The following is a 19,806-nucleotide window of genomic DNA, read 5'->3' on the forward strand; positions in this document are numbered from 1 at the left end:
AGATAGTATAAGGAAGAACAAACAAACAATGCTTGTGTGTAGAAAGTAAAAAGAGAAAGGTACAAAAAGAAGAAGAAGAAGAAGAAAGCCGTCGGGGCTACACGGATGAGAGGAAAGGGTTGTGGTATCATGCGTACATAGTTTAACATGTGAAGAGAAGACAAGTAGAAAATTATATGAAGTCTTGTGGGTGGTGTGTGTAGGGGGAATATGTAAAGCCGCTCATGGGCGACCAAGTGGTCCAAGGACCGAAGCATCCAATGGTGTGTATTAGACACCTAAGCCAGCAGTATACACTCTGAAACCAAGATGTTGATAAGTAGAATATCGTAAGGCCGTTAACGTATAGCAAGGCGTGGGGTGGGTTTATGGCAAGGGCAAGGGCAAGTGAGCACCGCCATATATATATGTAATGGTAATTGACGAATAGAAGAGCATTGGATTTGCTCGGTATATCGGGCTCGGCCCAGACGTGGTAGGAATTATATCAATGCTTTACAGCGCGAATGGCGTCGCGTGCTTGGCATGGGCTTCTTGCAGGGCTGTATTGTTTGTCAGCATGTTGAATTGTATGTGTGTGTATCAGGGTAACTTACTGTTGAGAATGCCTACTTGCCCGGTACGGTCCATGCATGCGAGCTGTACACTGCTACCGTCAACGAGATCCAGAACCACACTGTTGGGCAACTCCTGAACCTCAACATCAGGGATGTATGGTGCTCGGAAGTCGCTCAGGTGATAGCGCTTGGTACCCTGGGCAGTACGGCTGCTCTGCGACGGGAGAGCGCTCAGAATGAGGAAGCCTTGGGAGTCTAGGCACATGTTGCGTCGCTTCCAGAGTAGGTTGTCTGGGAACTGCACATTGACATCACCCATAAATGAGACGATAGATGGGGGTCCAGTGGTCGCTGGGCGAACTTGCTCCTCCTGCACGGTGGGTGAAAGGACGGTTGGAGGTGTAGTCTTGCCACGGGAGCTGGAAAGAGACGAGAGGCGGCGCATGAAGCGACCGGCTCGGGACTTCATCTTGTCGCCACTAGACTTATTCTCGTCGCCGGATACAGAACTCTCGGTGGTAGCGGAAGGCGAAAGAACATTTTCTCTGTCGCGACTAATGGATGATCGACGACTGCTGATTGACAGACGCTTGCCCTGATGTGTTGACGGTGGGCGAGTTGGAGATTGCGAGCCCTTGGGAAGGACATCAGCTGATGGTGATGTGAGGGACTTGCGGCGATCGTTGATGAAGTCTCGGACTACGCTGAGCGAAGACCGTCGAGACTGATCCTCTTTGTCTCCGTCGTCCTTGGACATCCGACGCTCAATTATGGACTCTTTTGGCGGCTCGAGAGTGCCAGGGGACCAAACTGACGCCTTTTGGTGGTCTACCAAGAGAGGGGACTCTTGAAGCTCCACTGGGTTAAATTCAGATGGATCCTTGGGAGGCTCAAACGAATTTGATGGATTTTGGCTTGGATCTCGGACTATTCTAGCAGTGACCGAGATCGATTCTGAACCGGGAGACCCATCGTTCTCTGGGGCATTCGCTTCGAACACAGACAGGCGACTAGCCACTGATGTTGAGCGTCCTCGGCCCTTTCTTCCAGTTCTTTCGGGGGACTCATCTCGCGAACCAGATCGAGAAGGCGGTGTTCGAAGGTTTGAACGGTTAAAGGAGCTGGCCCTGTCTACCACAGAAGGGGACCGAGACGGCTCACGGCTTTTTCGCACAGAGAAAAACGCTGAAGAAGGTCTCTCCCGAGCAGAAGCAGTCGGGGCAGGACTAAGGGTCTCGCCAGTGCTGGCCGAGAGCTTTTCAAGTGCTTTGATACGCTGAGAAATACTCGATCCCACGGTGCCCTTGCGTGAAAGGGTAGGACCACCCGGCTGCTGAGCGATCTTGTGCAGGTAAGCAGCTCCCCCTGAGCTAACAGATCGTGCCGAACTCGTAGTTACATCACCAGGAGCAAGAAGCTTGCCGTGAACAGGGTTCGAAACAGTTCTGGCGACAGGGGATCGTTCACTCTTGGTTGGGCTAGGGAATACCGGAGTGACTGGGCTTTTAGCAACAGTCATAGGCTTCGCCTCGTGAAGGGTCGCGCTGTGTAGTTCTTCCATCAAGTCCTCGTCATCAGATAAAGGGTCTTTATCTTCCGCAAGATCTGTCTTGATTGGCTCGATGTTGGCCTTGCGCTTTTGTTGTTTCGTTTCAGATACGTCGGCTTCTTCTTCCTCGTCTTCCTTCTCCTTCTCGGCAGCTTCTTCGGTAACAATGATTGGGCTGGTCTCGCGGATTTCCTGGTGGGGAGAGTTGGAGACTGCGGAAGGGGCTTCGTTCGCTGCCGACCGCAGATCCTGTGTCGAGAACTTAGATTTAGGGATCTTCAAGGCAGCAGTTGTAGGAGATAGAGGCTCTTCTTTCTCGGTGTTGGTCGTTACTTCGGTTGTCTCGACTGTGTTTGAGATAGAGTCCGTTGTGGATTCGGTATCGTTTGCGGGCGTGTCTGCTTGCTTCACTGGAATGATGGTATCGGCTTCGGGCACGGGCTGGGCAGGTGCGCTGTCGGGCTTCTCTTCATTCTCAGATGGCAGAGAATCCTTGACTGGCGCAGCGTCTATATTAGTAGCAGTCTCGTCGCTTGCGGTATTGGCCGAGATTTCGTCACTATCGGCTTTTTCGTCTAGAGGTTGATCGTGCGCATCCCCATTTTTGGGGTGCAAAGTCTCATCCGTCGATTCAGAAAGAGAAGAGGCTTTTGTCGACGAGATCTCGGGTTCAGAAGATGCAATGACGGGACTGTCAGGGTGAGAATCGGTCTGAGCAAGATCGGAAGCGTGATCGGTATTCATAGAGGCGGAAGATGTGTCAAGAGCAATACCCGAGTCCGCATTCGAGATCAATGGCTGATTTGGTTCGGTCTCGGGTTGATTTTGATTGTCCTCAGCGCGATCTGTAGATGATCCACCCTCACTGGGTCCAGGAGATTCAAGAGGCGGTGACGGGGCCCCTGCTTCGACCGCCAGATCCTTCTTCTTTTTCTCTCGAAGCTTCATGGCTTTCATTAATCTTGCCTTCTCCGGTGAAATGGTCGGTTTGGCAGGTGCAGGCGGAGGCAAGCCAGGAGAACCAGGAATCGAAACTCCAGAGCTGGTCGCAGGACGAGTAAGCTCTGTATGAACGATCTGCAGTTCGCCCTGCGCAGGCGGTGTATCCTTGTCCTCGGCAGGAGTATCCTCGGTAGTAGTGCTGTCGTCCTTACTCTTCTCCTTTTTGGAACCTTTACCAAACAACTTAAAGCCAGAGGGCATCTGGGAAACGGGACGATAAGAGCCGGCAGTGCGAGGTCGGCCGTTTGTCTCAAGCGACGGGCGAGGACCAAGCTTTACCTTTGGTTTGCCGTAATTATACGATGAGTAAGGATACAAATCGGGTCGCCCTGATTGCGATGACAGTCGCGGAACTGCTTCAGACTCGGAAGGTGAGGCGGGTCTATCATCAGCGCCAACAAAGTTGGGAACTTCTGAGGTTGATGCGTCGGTAAATTTACTCTCCTCTGGAGATTCGGCGAGCTCCGAGTTCAAAGTCACTGGCTCTACATGCAAAGCAGGATCGTGGCTTGTCTTGGCTGTTTTGGGTCGAATATCGCCGTCTTCGTCGTCCTCAGCAACTGATTGGCGTTTGGTAGCGCGCTGTTGTTGCTCGTCCTCTTCCTCTTCCGCAATCTCCATTAATCGTCTTCGGCGCAGAGAGCTCGTAGATGATGAACTGGAACCCGAAGCGGCATGCAAGGAGCAAGCCGCCGACAGTCTGGTGTCTTTGAGTTCCTTGGCGTCGGTGATTTGAAATAAGGTATCGTATGGGGAGAATCGATCGCAAACGGCATTGAAATGAACAGCTACGCGGGCTAAATTGCGACAAAAAGTCAGTTTACCAACTCACGAACCATCATGCCAGGGACAAAGAAGGACATGTGCAGGGGAGGGGCTCCTGTACGGACCTTGAATAAGGCGAGAGCAATCCTCAGGCAAGTACTTGATCAAGACGTTTCTCCTTCGGTATCTCAAGAAGCCATATAGAGGGCTGGTTTCTTCGTATTCGGCGACATTGTTTCGCACTTCAGGCACGCCGCCTGAGCCACGACCCAGCAGTTCGACTTCATCGCGACTCGCGTACTTGAGGAGGAACCTGAAAACTTAGCTAACCAATTCTTACCAACATAAGAGCACAAGTCTTTCAACATACCATCCTCCAGGTTCACCGACAGCGGCCTCGTAGGCTTCCTGGACCTTTGGGTCGTCCAAGCCATTCAACGACATGGTGTCTCTGTTGGCAGAGGGTCAAAGAGTAACAAAGTGAAAAAAGAAAGCCGGAGCTGAAAGCCTAGGTTTCCACCACAGGCATACGAAAAGTAACAGAGAAAATATTAATTAATGAGAAAGGAGAGAAAGGAAAAGATTAGCAGAGCAGAATGAGCTGCGGATTGACCAAACAAGATCAAGAGTCGATAACAACACCGAGATCGAGGATGAAGCCAAAAGGGAAAGAAAGAGAAATGAAGCTCTCCCGAAAGACGGGGGAATCTACCAAATCAGTCGAGCAGAGTGGTAGTATAGAGCTAGACCCGTCCAGTATAATTCGGGGTCTTGCTCTTTCAGTCAGGAAACGAAGCGTGAGCAAGTGGGATGGCCTTGCCTTTGGTGGGTGGATGTGGATTTCCAGCAGGTGCGGGTCAAGGGGCGGCAGCACCAGATTTCAGGGGCAGGTGCCAACCTACATGGATCTAATACCGTAACCATCCATGAATGAATTATGATAGAATTGGTTTGGTTTCCAAGGCTGATTTGTTTCTTCGGATGCGCCAATTCGTCTGCCGTATGATGAGGAGGTATGCTGTAGTGAGGCCGCGATGTATCAATCCACGAGGAAGAGCATTAACCCTCAGGAACAATGTTTGTTTGAAGAATGGAGTCGTTGTCGACCCCGTTTATGCCGATCAATAGTTACTGAATCAAACGATGAAACCTGACGGTAACAAATCAGATCGGGAAAGGCCAACAACTGCTTATATTAGCCTATTCGCATTGGGCCGAGATACTTTCAATAGACTCAAACAAGAACAGGAGAGAAAATCACAACGACAGAAGGCAAATTCTGGGCCTGGCTACGCTCATAAATCGTCACCGATATGACACAAATGTCTATTACTCGACAATCATGGTCCATCAGAGTGTAAATTCCACGCCAACCGAAAGAGGAGTCCTGCACTGGAATGCAGCATGAGTAGCGTCTTGTTCCCTTTCGGGATAGGCCAGCGCCAGCATATACCAAGACATCCATCCATCTAGAACTAGCACACAAGCACAGGCGAAGCCGCCAAGTTACAGTACGACGAGTGAGGTGTCTATTGTCTATTACACGACGTTCACGAGGTTAGCATGTACAGTTAACGAAGGCAAGTGTATGCAGACGAAAAGAGAAATGAATCGAAACGACATGCAGATATTACTTAGACGAGATGAGATCTAGTCAAGACCCCTGCTGTGGCACAAACAAACTATGTACTCTCTTGTGCTTTTCAGCTGCAGCAAACTGCAGCAAGGCAAGGCAAACCCTCTACTACCAACTCGTAAAGTTCAAGGCCTATTCTCTTCCCACCTCACATCGATCGAAACCTCCATGTCTATCTATCTAATCTAAGTTTTGACTTTTAGAGTTCCAATTCCAGCAGATCAAAGCCACCGTCAAGCCACTCGAGCAACCGAGCACCGCCCAAAGCTCCCCTCCCGCCCCAGCTTCTCCACTGCGGACCAACGCAATCTAAACAGCTTCTGGCGTTAATTCATTCATTAGGTCTTGTTCCTGCGTTGCCGACTCGGTAGTGTTTGAGTCCGTCATGGGCGACGACGTCAAGACCGTTAGCCGAAGGTCGACTGGGGGTTAGCAGAAAACATGACTTTAGGTGAAGAAAATAAGCTTGCAGTAAGCTCTATTCTCCAACTCATCTCGATTGTACGACACTCGTAAATTGGAGGAAATTGCTTAGACGCTCTCAATTACAGCTCAACAGTTTACAAATTGTACTGCAGTATAGTGGGTGATGTTGTAATTTGCAATCAACGCTATGGGGCCTGAAGTTGGACTAGCGATTCAGTCTCAATCTCTACTACAACCTGAGCTAGAAGAATGGAAGGCCGTGTCGAAGCTACGAGGGACAACATCTCAGTGGCTAACCGATCCTAATCCTGGCACGAATCTTGCAACTCATACATTGTCTGGATATCCCTAACCTATACGGGTAGACATCTTCGGAAACTTCACTAGCTTGACACGATTGTAAAGTATAACGCAGCTAACAAAACCGCCAGCATCTTCAAGTAATAGAAATATTCGTTATTGATGCAACAATGCACTGTAACGACAGTGTCGTACTCCCCTTCATCGTATGTATGACACTGTTTGACTAACAGATAAAAACACCACAATACTCCTCATACCCTTTTCAGCTTTGCGTGAACCCTGTGATGAGGCGAAACCCATAAGAGCACCTTTGCTTGCAGAATATGTTAACTCACACTATGTAAGCTGGTACCCAAGGATGAGACAAGGCCAGCTTTGTGTCGAAGAACACACAGTAACACACTGCATCCATCTTCCGTTCTCAGTCTTTGCTAGTGCTTCTGTTCTGAGGCCGAATAACCAGCTTGACTTATGTATATAGTGCCTTATGTTTCATTTGTTGTCCATGTATTATTCCTGCCCAGGAGGCTTCTCTTCAACGGGCTTCTCCTCGGCAGGTTTCCCTCCAGCAGGCTTGTCCTTCCGAGCTTCCTCGACGGCCGCTTTGTTCAATATCGGCACGTCGTTCGACTTGGGGTCTGCAACATGAGGAGGTTCCTCAGTTACTACATCATCCAGAGAAGTGGGCACAAAGTCGCCTTCCTGAACTGCTATAGGAGGTTCGGATTGGGGCGCGTGGCTGGTCGCAGATACGCCGTCGGCGGATGCTGTACCCTCTGCGATTTTCTGTTTAGTCTCGCTGACAATCTTGTCCGCCTCACTGATCCGGGACACTGCCCCTTCCACGTCTACCGCAGCCTCCTTGTTCTGGTCCAGCCGAACGACCATGCAAGACAGATTATCAGTACTGAAGCGGTTCAACGCATAGTCTACGAGCTGCTTCGAGGCTGAGACAGGGTCCTCTACGTTGCGTACAAGGTCAACGGCTTCCTGGTCGCTACATACGTCCCAGATCTGGTACAGTTAGCTAATGAGTCCATAGAGATGCGGTGGAGGTACGACTTACTCCGTCACACGCAATGATGATAAATTCGTCACTGTCAGCCTGAATGACTGTCTCAGTGGTATACGGGTGGCCTGTAACAAGCTTCTTCATATAAGCGTCGCCAAGGGCGCGGGTCACGGCCAAGACGCCATTGACACGATTATTAAGAATCAACCCTCCAGCAGCGGCAATTCGTTTGCCTTCGACTTCGTCACTCCCCTTGTGGTCATAGGAAAGTCGCAGGGCCTTTCCGCCCCGACAAAGGACGATGCGGGCATCGCCAACGTTTGCAGTGTAAAGTACTCGCTGGCGTCCGCTGCCCTTTCCCTTTGAATTTGTAACTTTGGTTGCCTCGTCACTCGGCGCCCCGTCGGGGGCTTTGTCCATCTCGATGGGCTCGTCTGGTTTGGCCGATTTAATGGCGGATCGATCGTTCGAAGCTCGATCTTCCCAACGCAGGACTGCAACCGCAGCGGTGCAGCCACTATTCTTAAGCGGAAGTTTTTCCAACTGCGCGTCAGCGGCCGTGAAGGCTTGATCTAAAACCTCGGGAATCAAAGCGTTGGGATTCTTGCGTATGATATCCTCCAGAATTATATGTAGCTTTTTGCCACACCAGTCGGCGGCGAATGTACCAGCATGTCCATCGAAGATAGCAAAGTAGCCATTGTCCGACTCAACCATATCAGAAACAACCGACTCTGGGTCAGCTCCTTCAGGTTTATCCTTTGCTGGCACATCGTTTAAAGCTGGGGTCTGCACAAAGTTATACAGGAAAGCATGCGTGTCTTCCATAGTCCGGCGGCATTTCTTGTTCCTATCTTCCCAAACACCAACGCGGAACGTAGATTTGGGTCCAGGCACAGAGTCTCCAGCAGAGTTGTTATGTTGGCCCTGAGGGACAGCGAGAGCAGGATCTTGTTTGCCGAGCTTCTGGAGAGGTGTCTGCGAGCTCACTTCAGAGCCCCCACTGCGACTGCTTTGAGATGAGAAGTTGAGCGAGTTCTTTGCAGATGCCAAAAGGCTACTGGCCCGGCTACTGACGCTACTACTTCTGCGTTTCTTGTCGGACGGACCGCCGATGTCCTGGCGAGTGGGAGGGCTGCCATTTCCGCTACGTTTTTCACCACTAGCAGCCTGGTCAGTTGTCTTGATGGGAGCTGGGGCACTGGGGCCGGACGCTGGCTCAGGTGAAGGAGATTTATCGGATTTTGAATCGCTCTCGGATTTGTTGCCCGCTGAGTTGTTGGAACTACCGCCAAACATTCTATTCAGCAGACTTCCTCCAGTCGAGGAGAGACTGCGACGCTTGTTGCTCGCCAGCTTGTGGTAGGGTCAAAGTAGAGCTAGGTGGCTTGGCGCAGATCGATAGAATTACCAGCACGAGGGATGCTGTTTGATGTAGAATTCGTTTATATCGTCTTTCAGGGTCGGAAGTTTTGTAGGGTGGCTACCCGTGAGCCGTTACGGTAACAGTTGTAAAGTGTATCGTTGTGGGAAACGTAAACGTAGGGGGCGGGGTGCTGGTCGAAACCAGCTTGGCGTTTATGATTCGTCGGCGCAAGGTTGGCCTAGATGTAAGAGTTAGATCTTAGACTTTACTCTAGGTCGCCAAGCATAAGTAGATGAAAGGAAAAAGAGGTTGATAAGCATATGCGATTGTAGCATGGACAGATCGATGATGTAGGTAGCCAAGCGCACAAATCACCGATAAGCATACGTCTAGCTGTCTTCACTTGGGTGCAGCAGTTGTAAGACGGCCTATCTGGGGCACATGAACTGACGTACGACAGCAAGTTTGTAGGTGAATATAGCACAACAATCAAGCTCGTGTGAGCATTGTAGAAGCGCAATGCTTCAGAGCACATCGCAGGTCAGAGGAGCGTGACGTAGGCGCCACGAGGGGGGGGATGGCTGCATTGGCGGGCACAGTGACATACAAACGCCGTAAACCACAAGCGCAACGGGCGAAGGCTGAAGTAAAAGGCGAGAGCAAATAAGAATGGAAAGAACAAACACAAATACACAAGCGACTCAACGTTGTCAAACACAGCAACAAATCAACAGATGAACGTACCTAACGATGAAGCAGGAAAGGGTACTGTACTCCAACAGGAGCAAGACGGGCTGGAGAATAGTGAGAGGAAAGAAAAGGATACCCTGCAGAAATCCTGAAAAGCAGGGTAGAACCAGGTTAAGTTATGGCTTAATACAAGGCGGGTAGGTGCAGAGTCGTGTCGTAGTTGATGAAGAGAGTTGGTTGAGACGTTGAATTAGTTGGGCAAGTAACATGGGGCTAGCTGAAGTGAAGCAAACCGACCTCAAGACATGGAACGGATTGGCGAGCTACCCTGATCAAAAGCCAGGGCCAGTGGGGGCGGGGGACCTGCGCTTAGTCGACCCAAGGACCCTCACTGGCTGTTGGCCACTGACGTATCCACGCTTTAGTGACGTTTACTGGCTCACGAGCGCGAGCCTTAGCGCTGTGCAGACAACTGGATCTTGACCCATGATTATCGGATAACAAAGCACTTGATCTTCAGGATAAATTAGCTCCAGAAAAAGCATATCGATTGAACCCTTTCTCTCGGGTTACATTGAGAATGAACGGGTACAATGCATCCTCTTTGTGATACAGAATGTAGCTAAACCGACTTGGCCCCGAGACATCCGGGAATAATGGCATAGACTGGTGCTAATCTAGAGTATTTTGCAATTCGCTTGTCAGATGTGTCCAACGAACTAGAGTTAATTTATCCATCTATCCGCAGGATCCAGGCGCTTGAGGCCAGCCTCTAGAGCCGTAACCAGCTGTACACGTGTAACTCCGAGGTTGCCGTCGAACTTCATGGCTCAAACGGTTGCAAGTATCGTACGCTAATGAATCAGACCCAATCGATGCATAAAAGTGATGCCTTTGCTGTAGAACAAGTGCTCGGTCCTATGCAATCTCATGCTGGAAACATTCCGCGTTGATCAACATCAATGCAAACAAGACACAGACGCTACGACAAAGTCCGATATGGCCATGCAGTTCAGTCCAAAATCGACAATCCGACGGGATGTACCGTGAAACATTTAACCAACCAACATTCTTTTGCAGAATCCGCAATCGGCGAATGACATTTCTATAAAGCACGGAAAAGGCTGAAAAGTTGAAGTATTATAATACAGTTCTCCAGACACCAATGCACCCGAACAGATATAGCGCCGTAAAGTCGCCAATTTCTTCCTACGACCATAGATTGGTCGGCTAGCAAATCTGCTGTTACCTTGTTACCTTGTTGCATAGTTCAACTGGTCTAAATAGACGAGAGCATTTCACCTGACCGGTTAGGATAATATGTTCAAAACAAAACGCCAAAGACTTCCCAAACGCTCTGTCGTCCATCTACTTCCGCAGACTATCCAGTCTAGCTTGAAGGTCATCATCAACGGGGTCACCACCGCCGCCACCACCACCACCACCTCCTCCTACTGCTTGAGCAATCTTGCCCTCGGGCACTGCTGCGGTTCCCAATGCAGTGGGGGTTTCTCCGAGCTGATAACCAAGTTAGTAACATAAGTTAAAACTTGAAAGAAGTTTTGACTTACTGCTTGATTGAAATCCACACCAATCTCTTCCAAGACTTGTTCCACCACCTCATCACCTTCTTCTTCAACTCCTACATCCATGGCGTCGTCAAATACATCGTCCATTATCTCAGATCGTTGATCCATAATATCGTTTTCGCGTTCAAACTCCATTGCGATTCGTTGGAGCTGGGGCAGGTTCATTTGCTTATTCATGCTTCCTAGAGCCCTGGTGGCACCCTTCATAGCCTGCATCATGTCTTCGTTCGTTCTGTAAGTCTATAGCGTTGCCGATCAGTTTCCGGTCTGTCTGTCATCCAAACGCAATTAGTTACCTGGAGACGCAGCGAAATCTTCTGTAGTTGACTGCGCATGCTGTAAAACTTCTCGACGTATCGCCTCGTGCGGACCAAGTCCTTGGCTTGGATCTTGCAAGCTCCCATTTGTCCATTCTTGGCGCTTGTTTTGATTTGTTGGATAAGGGTCTTTTCTTGCTTCTCCAGCTTAACTCGTGTCTGATCAAGTTCGCGGATGGCCTTGTCGAGCATGCGCTGGTTCTTGCGCAGACGCTCCGCAGGCGTAATGCGCTTTCCAAATGCCCATTCCAGGATCTATGCATTGAGCGAATTAGCTATCATGAGCGCGCTATGCGTTGCGCGACACCGCTGCTCTTACATTCATGGTGGGCGGGGCAGTTGTCGTGGATCGGTGAAAGATGGGGTAGTCGAAGAAGAACGTCGAGGTATCCGCAATGGAGAGGAAAGTTTTCTTGATATAGCAGAACAAATAGGCTACAGTAATCGTGAGGCAGCAGGTAAATGCCCAAGCCCAGATGCGTGATATGGGTTGACCTGGCTTGTCGTCGTCGGAAACTAGATCCCTCTACGTAATCGGTCTGGTCTCGGCCAGCCTTGGAAGCCCCGGCCCAGGATAAGATAAGAGCCCGCATGGTCCGCGCACCGTCGCCAATCAAATCGGACATCGGTACGTAGCAAAAATCATGCAGAAGTGGAGCCATCGTTGACTGAGTTGTTCGCCTCTCTTTCGACACCCGACCGCCATCGTTACATCGACATTACTGATTCAAAGATATTTTTTCCCTCTTCTGTTCGTGCGAAATATGCCGCTCGAACTGAAGCTCGACGTTTCAACATGAGTCAAGACTATTTCAACGGAAAGGGCAAGGGCAAAGCCCGCATGCAACAAGAGAACGATTCAGATGGTGATCATGCTAACGCGCCGAACGGTTCCTCGCCCGCCGACTCTTCCCGTATGCAATATATGACTGTTGGCAATGGTATGCAATCCGAACATGCTGCTCGCCTTCAGAGCATGCTCGAAGCCGACTCCGGTTACGGTGGAAGTATAGCTGGCGCCGATGAGCAGCGTTCTATGGCTTCAGCTGCTGCATGGGACATGGCGATGCACCACGACCGGCCTGCGTCGGGTGCTGTTCACCAGATGTGGTATAATGCTCATCGTGCAACTCTCGGACGATCCATCAACAAAGTGCTCGAACTACTCGAAAATCTCCAAGAGATGAATGCATCCTGGCCCGCACATTACCCCTCGGTTCAGCGAGCACGCCGCGACTCCCCCGAATTTACACGACCTGCTCTCGCCCATTCGCAAACGGGCATGGACGGAATACCATCCTCACATCACCATCCAGCATTGCGACGTTCCATGACCACCGTCGAAGATAGTTCTGCCGAATCGAGCCGAGCCGCCGAGACTAAACCAACACCCGAGCCACGACTTGTTTCACCCCAGATTGCTCAAGAATTCTCCGTATTAAAGCTGGATCTCAAGCTTGGTGCTCTGAGCCAGGCTGAACTTGTCCACTCGCTTGAAAAGAGTTCAATTGCGTCACTACTCGATGGAAAGATTAGCACCAGTATCAAGCATCTTATTGCCCTCCGCGAACGAATCGAGGACACCGCCAGCAAGGTTCTTATCACCGGTGATCTTAATGCTGGCAAGTCAACTTTCTGCAATGCGCTCCTGCGTCGAAAGGTTCTCCCCGAGGACCAGCAGCCTTGCACCGCTATCTTCTGTGAGGTACTTGATGCAAGAGAGAACTCGGGTGTGGAGGAGGTGCATGCTGTGCACAAGGACGTTCCCTACGATCGAAATGATGAGTCGACTTACGATGTGTTCTCGCTGAAGCAACTGGAAGATATCGTCATTGACAACGAGACATACACCCAGTGCAAGATCTATGTCAAGGACAGCCGAACTATCGACGAATCTCTGTTGAACAATGGTGTGGTGGACATTGCTTTGATCGACGCCCCTGGTCTCAATTCCGATACAACCAAGACAACAGCTATCTTTGCCCGGCAGGAGGAGATTGATGTTGTAGTGTTCGTGGTGTCGGCTGCCAACCACTTCACACAGTCTGCAAAGGAGTTTATTTGGGCCGCCGCGGCTGAGAAGGCTTACATCTTCATTGTTGTCAACGGATTCGACGTCATTCGAGATAAGAAACGATGTGAGAAGATGGTTCTGGACCAAGTTGCTGGTCTTAGCCCCCGAACACACAAGGAATCGTCGGAGCTTGTCCATTTCGTTTCAAGCAATGCCATCCCTGTCGGCCCGTCACCCCCAGGAGGCCCCAGCGGTGGCGGCAGTGGAAGCTCAAGTGGAGGCGCTGGTGACCCTGGAGATGGCGATGACAAGGGCAAGGGTAAGGATGCTGACAAAGTACGAGATTTTGAGGCTCTTGAACAATCCTTGCGAAGATTTGTGCTCGAGAAGCGCGCACGATCGAAGCTTGCACCAGCTCGAACCTATCTCCTCAACATCTTGAATGATGTCAACACTCTTGCGACTGTCAACCAGGAAGTCGCCCAAGCAGAGCTGGAGCGAGTTACCAGTGAGCTTAAGGAGCTCGAGCCTCAGCTGGAGTCTAGCCGAAAAGCACGCTCTGAGGTTAGCGAGAAAGTGGACGCTAATGTTGAGGAGACATGCAAAGAAGTTTACGATTACACTCGCAACACTCTCAACTCGGCCATTCTCCATTCTGGAAGCAGCCATTACGACGTGCCTTACCCAGGTATCTGGAGTGCCTTCCAATATGCCGAGGACCTCAAGGAAGCCATGCTCTCTCGTATTGCCGATTCAGTGGCGAACTGTGAGGAGTATGCTCGCGGCAAGACTGTCTATGGTGTCAATGCTATTAAGCAGCTGGGTCTTCTACACGTGGGTGACGAGTTCCAGAACCTCCAGTTCCGACCAGATGTCATGTTCCGCCGCAAGCGAGATGCCCTTGCTCGTCAGGTTGATATTCCCACCGAGATAGCTGACTTTGTCGACTGGACAACGCTCCTGCAGCGACAGGAGAAGTACGCTGGTACCGGTATGGCTCTGACGGTTGCTGGTGCCGTGGTGCCCCGGATGATCGGAATGAGCACATGGATGGACCAGGCCATCACAGCAACGAAGATTCTAGGCAACGAGAACCTACGCTCGCTTATCATCCCTGGTATTCTCGTGGCTGGTAAGTGAACTATCTTCTTGATTTGAGTCCGCCTCCACTAACTGTATACAGCTATTGCCGCCTCCGCCTATGTTCTTCAGCAAATTCCTAACTCCCTCCCTCCCCGCCTTGCTACCAAAATCTCTGAACAGCTCGCCGAGATGGACTATGTTCACTCCAACTCCGCCCGTATCTCCTCATCTGTTCGCAAGGTCCTTCGCATCCCTGCTGACAACCTTCGAGTCGGCCTCGACCAGAGTCTCAAGGATCTCAGCGCCAAGCGTGAAGAGACTATCAAGGTCAAGGGCGAGAGTGAGCGTGCTTCTCGTTACTTCCTTAACCTCGTCCGCCAGAGTGATGACCAGCGTGGCAAGGTTGAGGCTGTGGACCTCGAGACCCCACCGCCTGGTATGCACTGATGACGAAGATATGGTTGTCCAGATGAACACGAGGCGGATATACACGGGTGGGATTGGTGAATGAGATCAAGATGAAAGAATCACAAAAAGTACGGCGTTTGATTGGGGAGGATCGATTCCATGTGTTATGCCTGACGGAAGAAAACGAGATGCTCCTGATTTTGGTTTGATATCAACTTCTCTCCTCATACCTTGTTAGCGCTCAGCAGTAAGAATTGACCATTGATGCTTCGTCCATTCTGCTACCACGAAAACAAAACAAAAAATGCAATAGAGCAAAAATCTGTACAATATCATATATATCCCAAGACGACATTGATACCACGAAATTTAGTATTTATGAGCTTTCCAACCACTTCCCCACGAACTTGACTGGCCATTCTCACTTTACTGTGTCCACATGAGGCGCCGTAGCCTTTCTTTCTCCTCCTCGCCTCCAAAGATGCCGTCGATAGGTTGTCTAGCCAAATCACATATAGCTTGACGGTCAAGTCCAAAGTGCTGCGCAACGAGTCTATACTCGTTAGACAGTGGGCTTCCGAACACACCAACATCATCAGTCTGCCACAGCTGTCAGTGCTTCCTATGCCTCGTTTTGTATCCCTGAAAACTTACGCTGAGCGAGATCTTTGGTCCCTCAACTCCTTTCCAATGCCCAAAGTGATGCCCCTCGAACCCACCGAGTACCATACCGGCCCTGACATTGCAGCTCAGGCATAATTCCAAGCACAAAGCTCTTTTCGCGATCTCTGCTTTAACTTCTTCGTCCTCCCAGATCACATGGCCCAGACGGCCTGGCTCCCAAGACAGTAGCGTGTTCAACTCCTCCTTAGATCCGCTGGCTTCAGCTTCGGCAAAGTGTACAGTGATACTCAACCCTTTCTGCTTTGCTTCCTTGAACACTGGTGTAAAGATACTGACTTCACCGTTAGGTCGAGCTGTTGGGTCACCGCAGAGGTCCAGGCCGACGACTCCTTGATTGCGGTATTTCAGAGCAAGCTCGAGAGTAGAGTTGGCCTGCTCGGCTGTATGTCTCCGGTCAATAGATAGAATGAGACATGTGTGTAGCTGAGGGTTCTCTGACTCGAATTGTGCGATTGTGTCAACGAGAGTTGCGATGTACTGTTCTGCAGAGAGGTGAGGGGTGCCGCGGGGTGTCGTTCGAAGTTCAAGGTAGCAGATGCCATCGTTGAGGAAATCTGTCAAGACAGATTTAGTAGTATAGCGAACGGACTCTTCGTCAGTGACGAGATTGTATATGTAGCTGCTGAAGAGTGGGAAGAAGCTATGTGCGAAGACGTTGTTAGTGGTTTCTATCACAAAGTGAACTTCCAGTGCAAGCAACTGTCGGAAGCCAGGGGTTCCTACGTCTTAAGATTGTAGTCATGTTTCCCTTCGGGCATTACAACCAAAGGATCTTCGAGATTTATATCCCCCGTCTCCTTCTTACGAAGCCATATCTCATGGAGGGCTTGACGCGAGATGCTGCCAGTCAAGTGGGCATGAAGCTATTAACCTAGTTTAGCGTCGAAACACAGAATGAGAGGACTTGACAACCTCTATTTTTGGTAGTTTGACATAGTCCATGATTGTATGTTACTCTTGTCAGGTGTATTTGAAGAATACGCAACCTTGGGGCAAGGATAAGGTACTAGAGTCGTGATTATGTATTGGGAGGGGATCCGCATAATCCCTTACCCTGCACTTTTAACCTTCGTCGTATAGTTGTACATATTTGAATTGTATTTCTTACGCTGCATCAAAACGACGAAAACCGTAGCGCATTCGGACTCAATTAGACATAGTTTTTGAGAAAGGTAGAATGACGTTGTACAAATACACTAGCCAACAGAAGAAACCACCTAGTTGGAACAAGGAACAGTTCATAGCTTAGATTGAAGCTCACACATAAGTCATCAATTATACACCTCTAATGTGACAAAATGCATGAGAGATCGCCTTTCCTGGAGATGAGATCGCAGTCATTACTAACCCCACCCGATACTTTACACCGGTAACCATGCGCCATGGATGCGTTCCGCTTCTCGTTCCTCCCAGTCCGGCCCAATTGCATCCATCATGGGCTTCCGTCGGCCTTTTACGCCGTGAATATATATTGTACACTTGGAGAGCCGTGCTTTTTCGTTTTTTTGCGGCCCTATAATGACTGCGTGCCCGGCAATAAAAAGGCGCGCCGTCTAGAATTTCCTCATACCCAGAAACGTAAGGTCGAGGTTTTTGTCGAATTTGTGACACAAAGCTATCTTGCTTACAGAGAAGCCTGGGCGGGCTTGCTCTCAAGAGCGGCGCCAACTTGGTCGGCGGTGCTCTGCTCGGAGCCAGCAGTCAGAAGCTCGCTGCCGCTTTGTCGCATGTTGTACTCTTGCTCCATGGCAGTGAGTTGCTGGTCCTCGGCGAAGGACAGGGCGAAAGGAACACCGAAGAAGAGGGCGGAGGTGGTGATCACCCAAGCACCCTTGCCGCTGAAAGAGAGAACGCTCCAGGCGGCGTTACCAACGGAGCTGGCCTTGCCGGAGATCCAAGAGCGGGTGGTGGGGGGTACGATATCGCGCAGGGCATATAATCGCTCAGCGAGAGTCTCGTCTGAAGGGTCGTAGTCGGAGTCGTTGGAAATCTCGGAGTCTGCGCATCTAGTTAGTATGCAAGATATCGCAGATGCAATCTAAGGCGCGGGGTTAGATTTTACCAGTATCCGAGTAATCCTCGTCGTCCTCCTCAACATCGGGGCCAGCCTGAGCGTGCTGGAAGTGCTCGTCCTCGACCTCAGTAAGGGTAACCATCTTGAATAATTGAAAGGTGGGATGTGTAGGATAGAGTTATTCAAGGTATTAAAGAGCCTGTCGAAGGGCTTTGGTGGGTGAAGGAGCCGCCGAAATGGAGCACCTCAAGTTTTTCGAAACTGAGAAGATTAGTCCAAACTATGATCTAGTTTGAATCTGAAGTACGACTTTAACAAAAAAGTCGTGAAGCGAAGTGCAATGTCTTGATGTCTGGTTGGGTGTTGACGTGCGTCACGATTTTTTTCTTGGACGTTGGCCGCTCCAAGCTCCAGTGCCCATATCCCCGGTTTAGCCGAGAATTGATTATCAGTCATCATCACGTGCTCCTTGCATCATCATCTGGACCAGCAATAAATTTATTGTTAATGAAGTCTTGAGGCAATGCAGATGAATATATACAATGCGATATTATAATCCGTATTTGAAGTGCTCGCACAAAGAGTACACCGAGTGATGTTTAAGTAAAAAAGAACGCTCATCAAACAACTTTGAGTGGTCTGGCAGTCTCAGGTCAATTCTCCAATCAGAGTCGCAGAAGGGTAACTGAGCAAGAATTTATATCAAGTCTCGGTTGAGGAAGAAAGCAAACAGGCAAGTCAATTGGTGGCGAAGGCCATACCAACATTGAGGCAAAGCCGTCTATACCTCGTGATCATTGTCTATAAACCATAATTACCCTATCACCAGTAATGCCAGGTCCATGGGATTGAGATCTGTCATTTCAGCTTTGAAATGAATGAGAGAGAGCTGGAATAAGCTTAGACGAAGATCTTGTGGGAGCCAAGCATGACCTATGGCGCTACCACGAGCTCTCACTGAAGCGTTTCTCCAGGGGAACGCTTTCGCTTTTGGTCCACTATGGTGATGCTATCGTGAACTTCCGTTGGTTGTGCAGGGAGGATATAGTTTGAGAACAGCCCATAGGTCCAAATGATATAGGTACCTCGGTATTAAGCTTCTGGGGTCTTCGCGATATCTGCAGCCACAGGTTTTGATCAATGGTCGGTCAGGTGTTCGCATACAAGGTTAAGAGCAGAGTTCACGATCAAGATGGGAACAAAGAAAAAGAGTAAAAAGCATCACCTGGAAAAATGCAGCATGCCTGGGAGGTCAAGAATACCCAAGAGGCTAAGAACCATAACATTGTTGAGTTAAAACTGAAGCGAGCCTCAAAACTCTATGAAACGTTGGCAGCCATATCCTGTAAGTAGAGACACTAGTACGTAATTTGGGTATTCCCCTGTTGCAAGGGGAACAGCACACATGACCCATGATGGAGCTCGTCAATTGACTAAACCATTGGCAATTAAACATCTGGCATCGTGACCTATCCTCAGCCCGTTTCAAAGCATTGGGGTGCAGGGAGGTTACGTATTCTATGGTGGATGTATGCGACATCGATATAGGTACTTTTTGATGAAGCGGTAAAAGCATGCCGGATTTAATTTACACAAGGGGTTTTGGATTACGAGGCACTCAAGGCCAATCGTACAGGCACGAACCTCGTGATCACCACTAATCTCGTCAAAAATACCAGAGAATGCCGTGTGATGCTGTTGGTGTAACTTGTCGGACCTGTCGAGGCCGTGATAGTCGCTGCGAAGTAGCGGAGCGGCAGGGGACGAAACCGCCGATTGGACGATAGATTCAGACATGGCCAAGCCTCAGTCGATCAGGGACGACATTGTCCAGATCTCCAGTTTCAGTGGCAGATGCAGGAAGAGCACTTGTACAGCACCGGCTAATCGGTACAGAAGAGACGTACCAATGTACTAACATATCGAGAAAGCGCTTGGGCCGTCGGCATCTCTGTGTTATCTGGGGAAGAGAATTTGAAGACAACCTGTATGAGCCTTGTATGTAAGAGGCAACTTATGCCGGTCATCTTCACAGTATCAGAATAACGACCATGTACACGTTCTTCTATATTGAAGCTGACGCAAGGAGTATCGCCGCGAAAACTAGTCAATTCTCCTTCTTCTTTGGAATAACCAAATGTCGGGTTTCTTGTTGAACCTTGAAGGGAAATATGCACCAGGTCACATTTGCAACCAGCACGTGTCTGTGCCGTTTGTCTGCGTAAAAAGTCAATGGACCACTTCGATATGATGAACCAAGAAAACATGGATGACAATTCACATAGAATTGATAACTAACAACGTATCCTCAGGGTTCAAAGCAGCTATGGAAATGTGCCCATAGCATATCCAATATCATAGGCCCCAACCTCGCTTGTTAGTTAGGAAGCT

At 49.7% G+C, this 19,806-nt stretch overlaps 6 protein-coding genes across 6 annotated transcripts; 1 reads left to right on the forward strand and 5 right to left on the reverse strand.

Annotated features, from left to right (window-relative positions):
* Positions 1-376: 376 nt before the first annotated feature.
* Positions 377-4,000, reverse strand: B0J16DRAFT_191133 (uncharacterized protein). The gene is made up of 2 exons (XM_046122796.1): positions 597-4,000; positions 377-542 (listed from the first exon to the last, which is right to left on the reverse strand). Exons 1-2 carry the CDS (start codon positions 3,727-3,729, stop codon positions 496-498), a joined length of 3,180 nt encoding a protein of 1,059 aa, XP_045977797.1. The 5' UTR covers positions 3,730-4,000; the 3' UTR covers positions 377-495.
* A 2,517-nt stretch (positions 4,001-6,517) lies between these two features.
* Positions 6,518-8,905, reverse strand: B0J16DRAFT_191169 (phosphatase 2C-like domain-containing protein). Its single transcript, XM_046122797.1, has 2 exons — positions 7,305-8,905; positions 6,518-7,252 (listed from the first exon to the last, which is right to left on the reverse strand). Exons 1-2 carry the CDS (start codon positions 8,547-8,549, stop codon positions 6,749-6,751), a joined length of 1,749 nt encoding a protein of 582 aa, XP_045977798.1. The 5' UTR covers positions 8,550-8,905; the 3' UTR covers positions 6,518-6,748.
* A 1,288-nt stretch (positions 8,906-10,193) lies between these two features.
* B0J16DRAFT_350172 (Snf7-domain-containing protein) lies at positions 10,194-11,741 on the reverse strand. Its single transcript, XM_046129014.1, has 4 exons — positions 11,532-11,741; positions 11,192-11,467; positions 10,878-11,135; positions 10,194-10,824 (listed from the first exon to the last, which is right to left on the reverse strand). The coding sequence occupies exons 1-4, from the start codon at positions 11,535-11,537 to the stop codon at positions 10,675-10,677; spliced, it is 690 nt and encodes a 229-aa protein (XP_045977799.1). The 5' UTR covers positions 11,538-11,741; the 3' UTR covers positions 10,194-10,674.
* Positions 11,742-11,901: 160 nt separating this feature from the next.
* Positions 11,902-14,903, forward strand: B0J16DRAFT_191208 (uncharacterized protein). The gene is made up of 2 exons (XM_046122799.1): positions 11,902-14,358; positions 14,410-14,903. Exons 1-2 carry the CDS (start codon positions 12,009-12,011, stop codon positions 14,754-14,756), a joined length of 2,697 nt encoding a protein of 898 aa, XP_045977800.1. The 5' UTR covers positions 11,902-12,008; the 3' UTR covers positions 14,757-14,903.
* A 240-nt stretch (positions 14,904-15,143) lies between these two features.
* B0J16DRAFT_324957 (uncharacterized protein) lies at positions 15,144-16,489 on the reverse strand (the record flags this gene model as incomplete). The annotated part of the gene is made up of 4 exons (XM_046125858.1): positions 15,144-15,317; positions 15,372-16,126; positions 16,207-16,264; positions 16,469-16,489. The coding sequence occupies 4 exons, from the start codon at positions 16,487-16,489 to the stop codon at positions 15,144-15,146; spliced, it is 1,008 nt and encodes a 335-aa protein (XP_045977801.1).
* Positions 16,490-17,025: 536 nt separating this feature from the next.
* On the reverse strand, positions 17,026-17,557 carry B0J16DRAFT_324958 (mitochondrial outer membrane translocase complex, subunit Tom22; the record flags this gene model as incomplete). Its single annotated transcript, XM_046125859.1, has 2 exons — positions 17,026-17,399; positions 17,464-17,557. 2 exons carry the CDS (start codon positions 17,555-17,557, stop codon positions 17,026-17,028), a joined length of 468 nt encoding a protein of 155 aa, XP_045977802.1.
* Positions 17,558-19,806: the final 2,249 nt, after the last annotated feature.

The sequence above is a fragment of the Fusarium flagelliforme genome (genome assembly GCF_020744385.1).
Source record: "Fusarium flagelliforme strain FIESC 12 MPI-CAGE-AA-0113 chromosome Unknown B0J16scaffold_8, whole genome shotgun sequence".
Taxonomy (NCBI): domain Eukaryota; kingdom Fungi; phylum Ascomycota; class Sordariomycetes; order Hypocreales; family Nectriaceae; genus Fusarium; species Fusarium flagelliforme.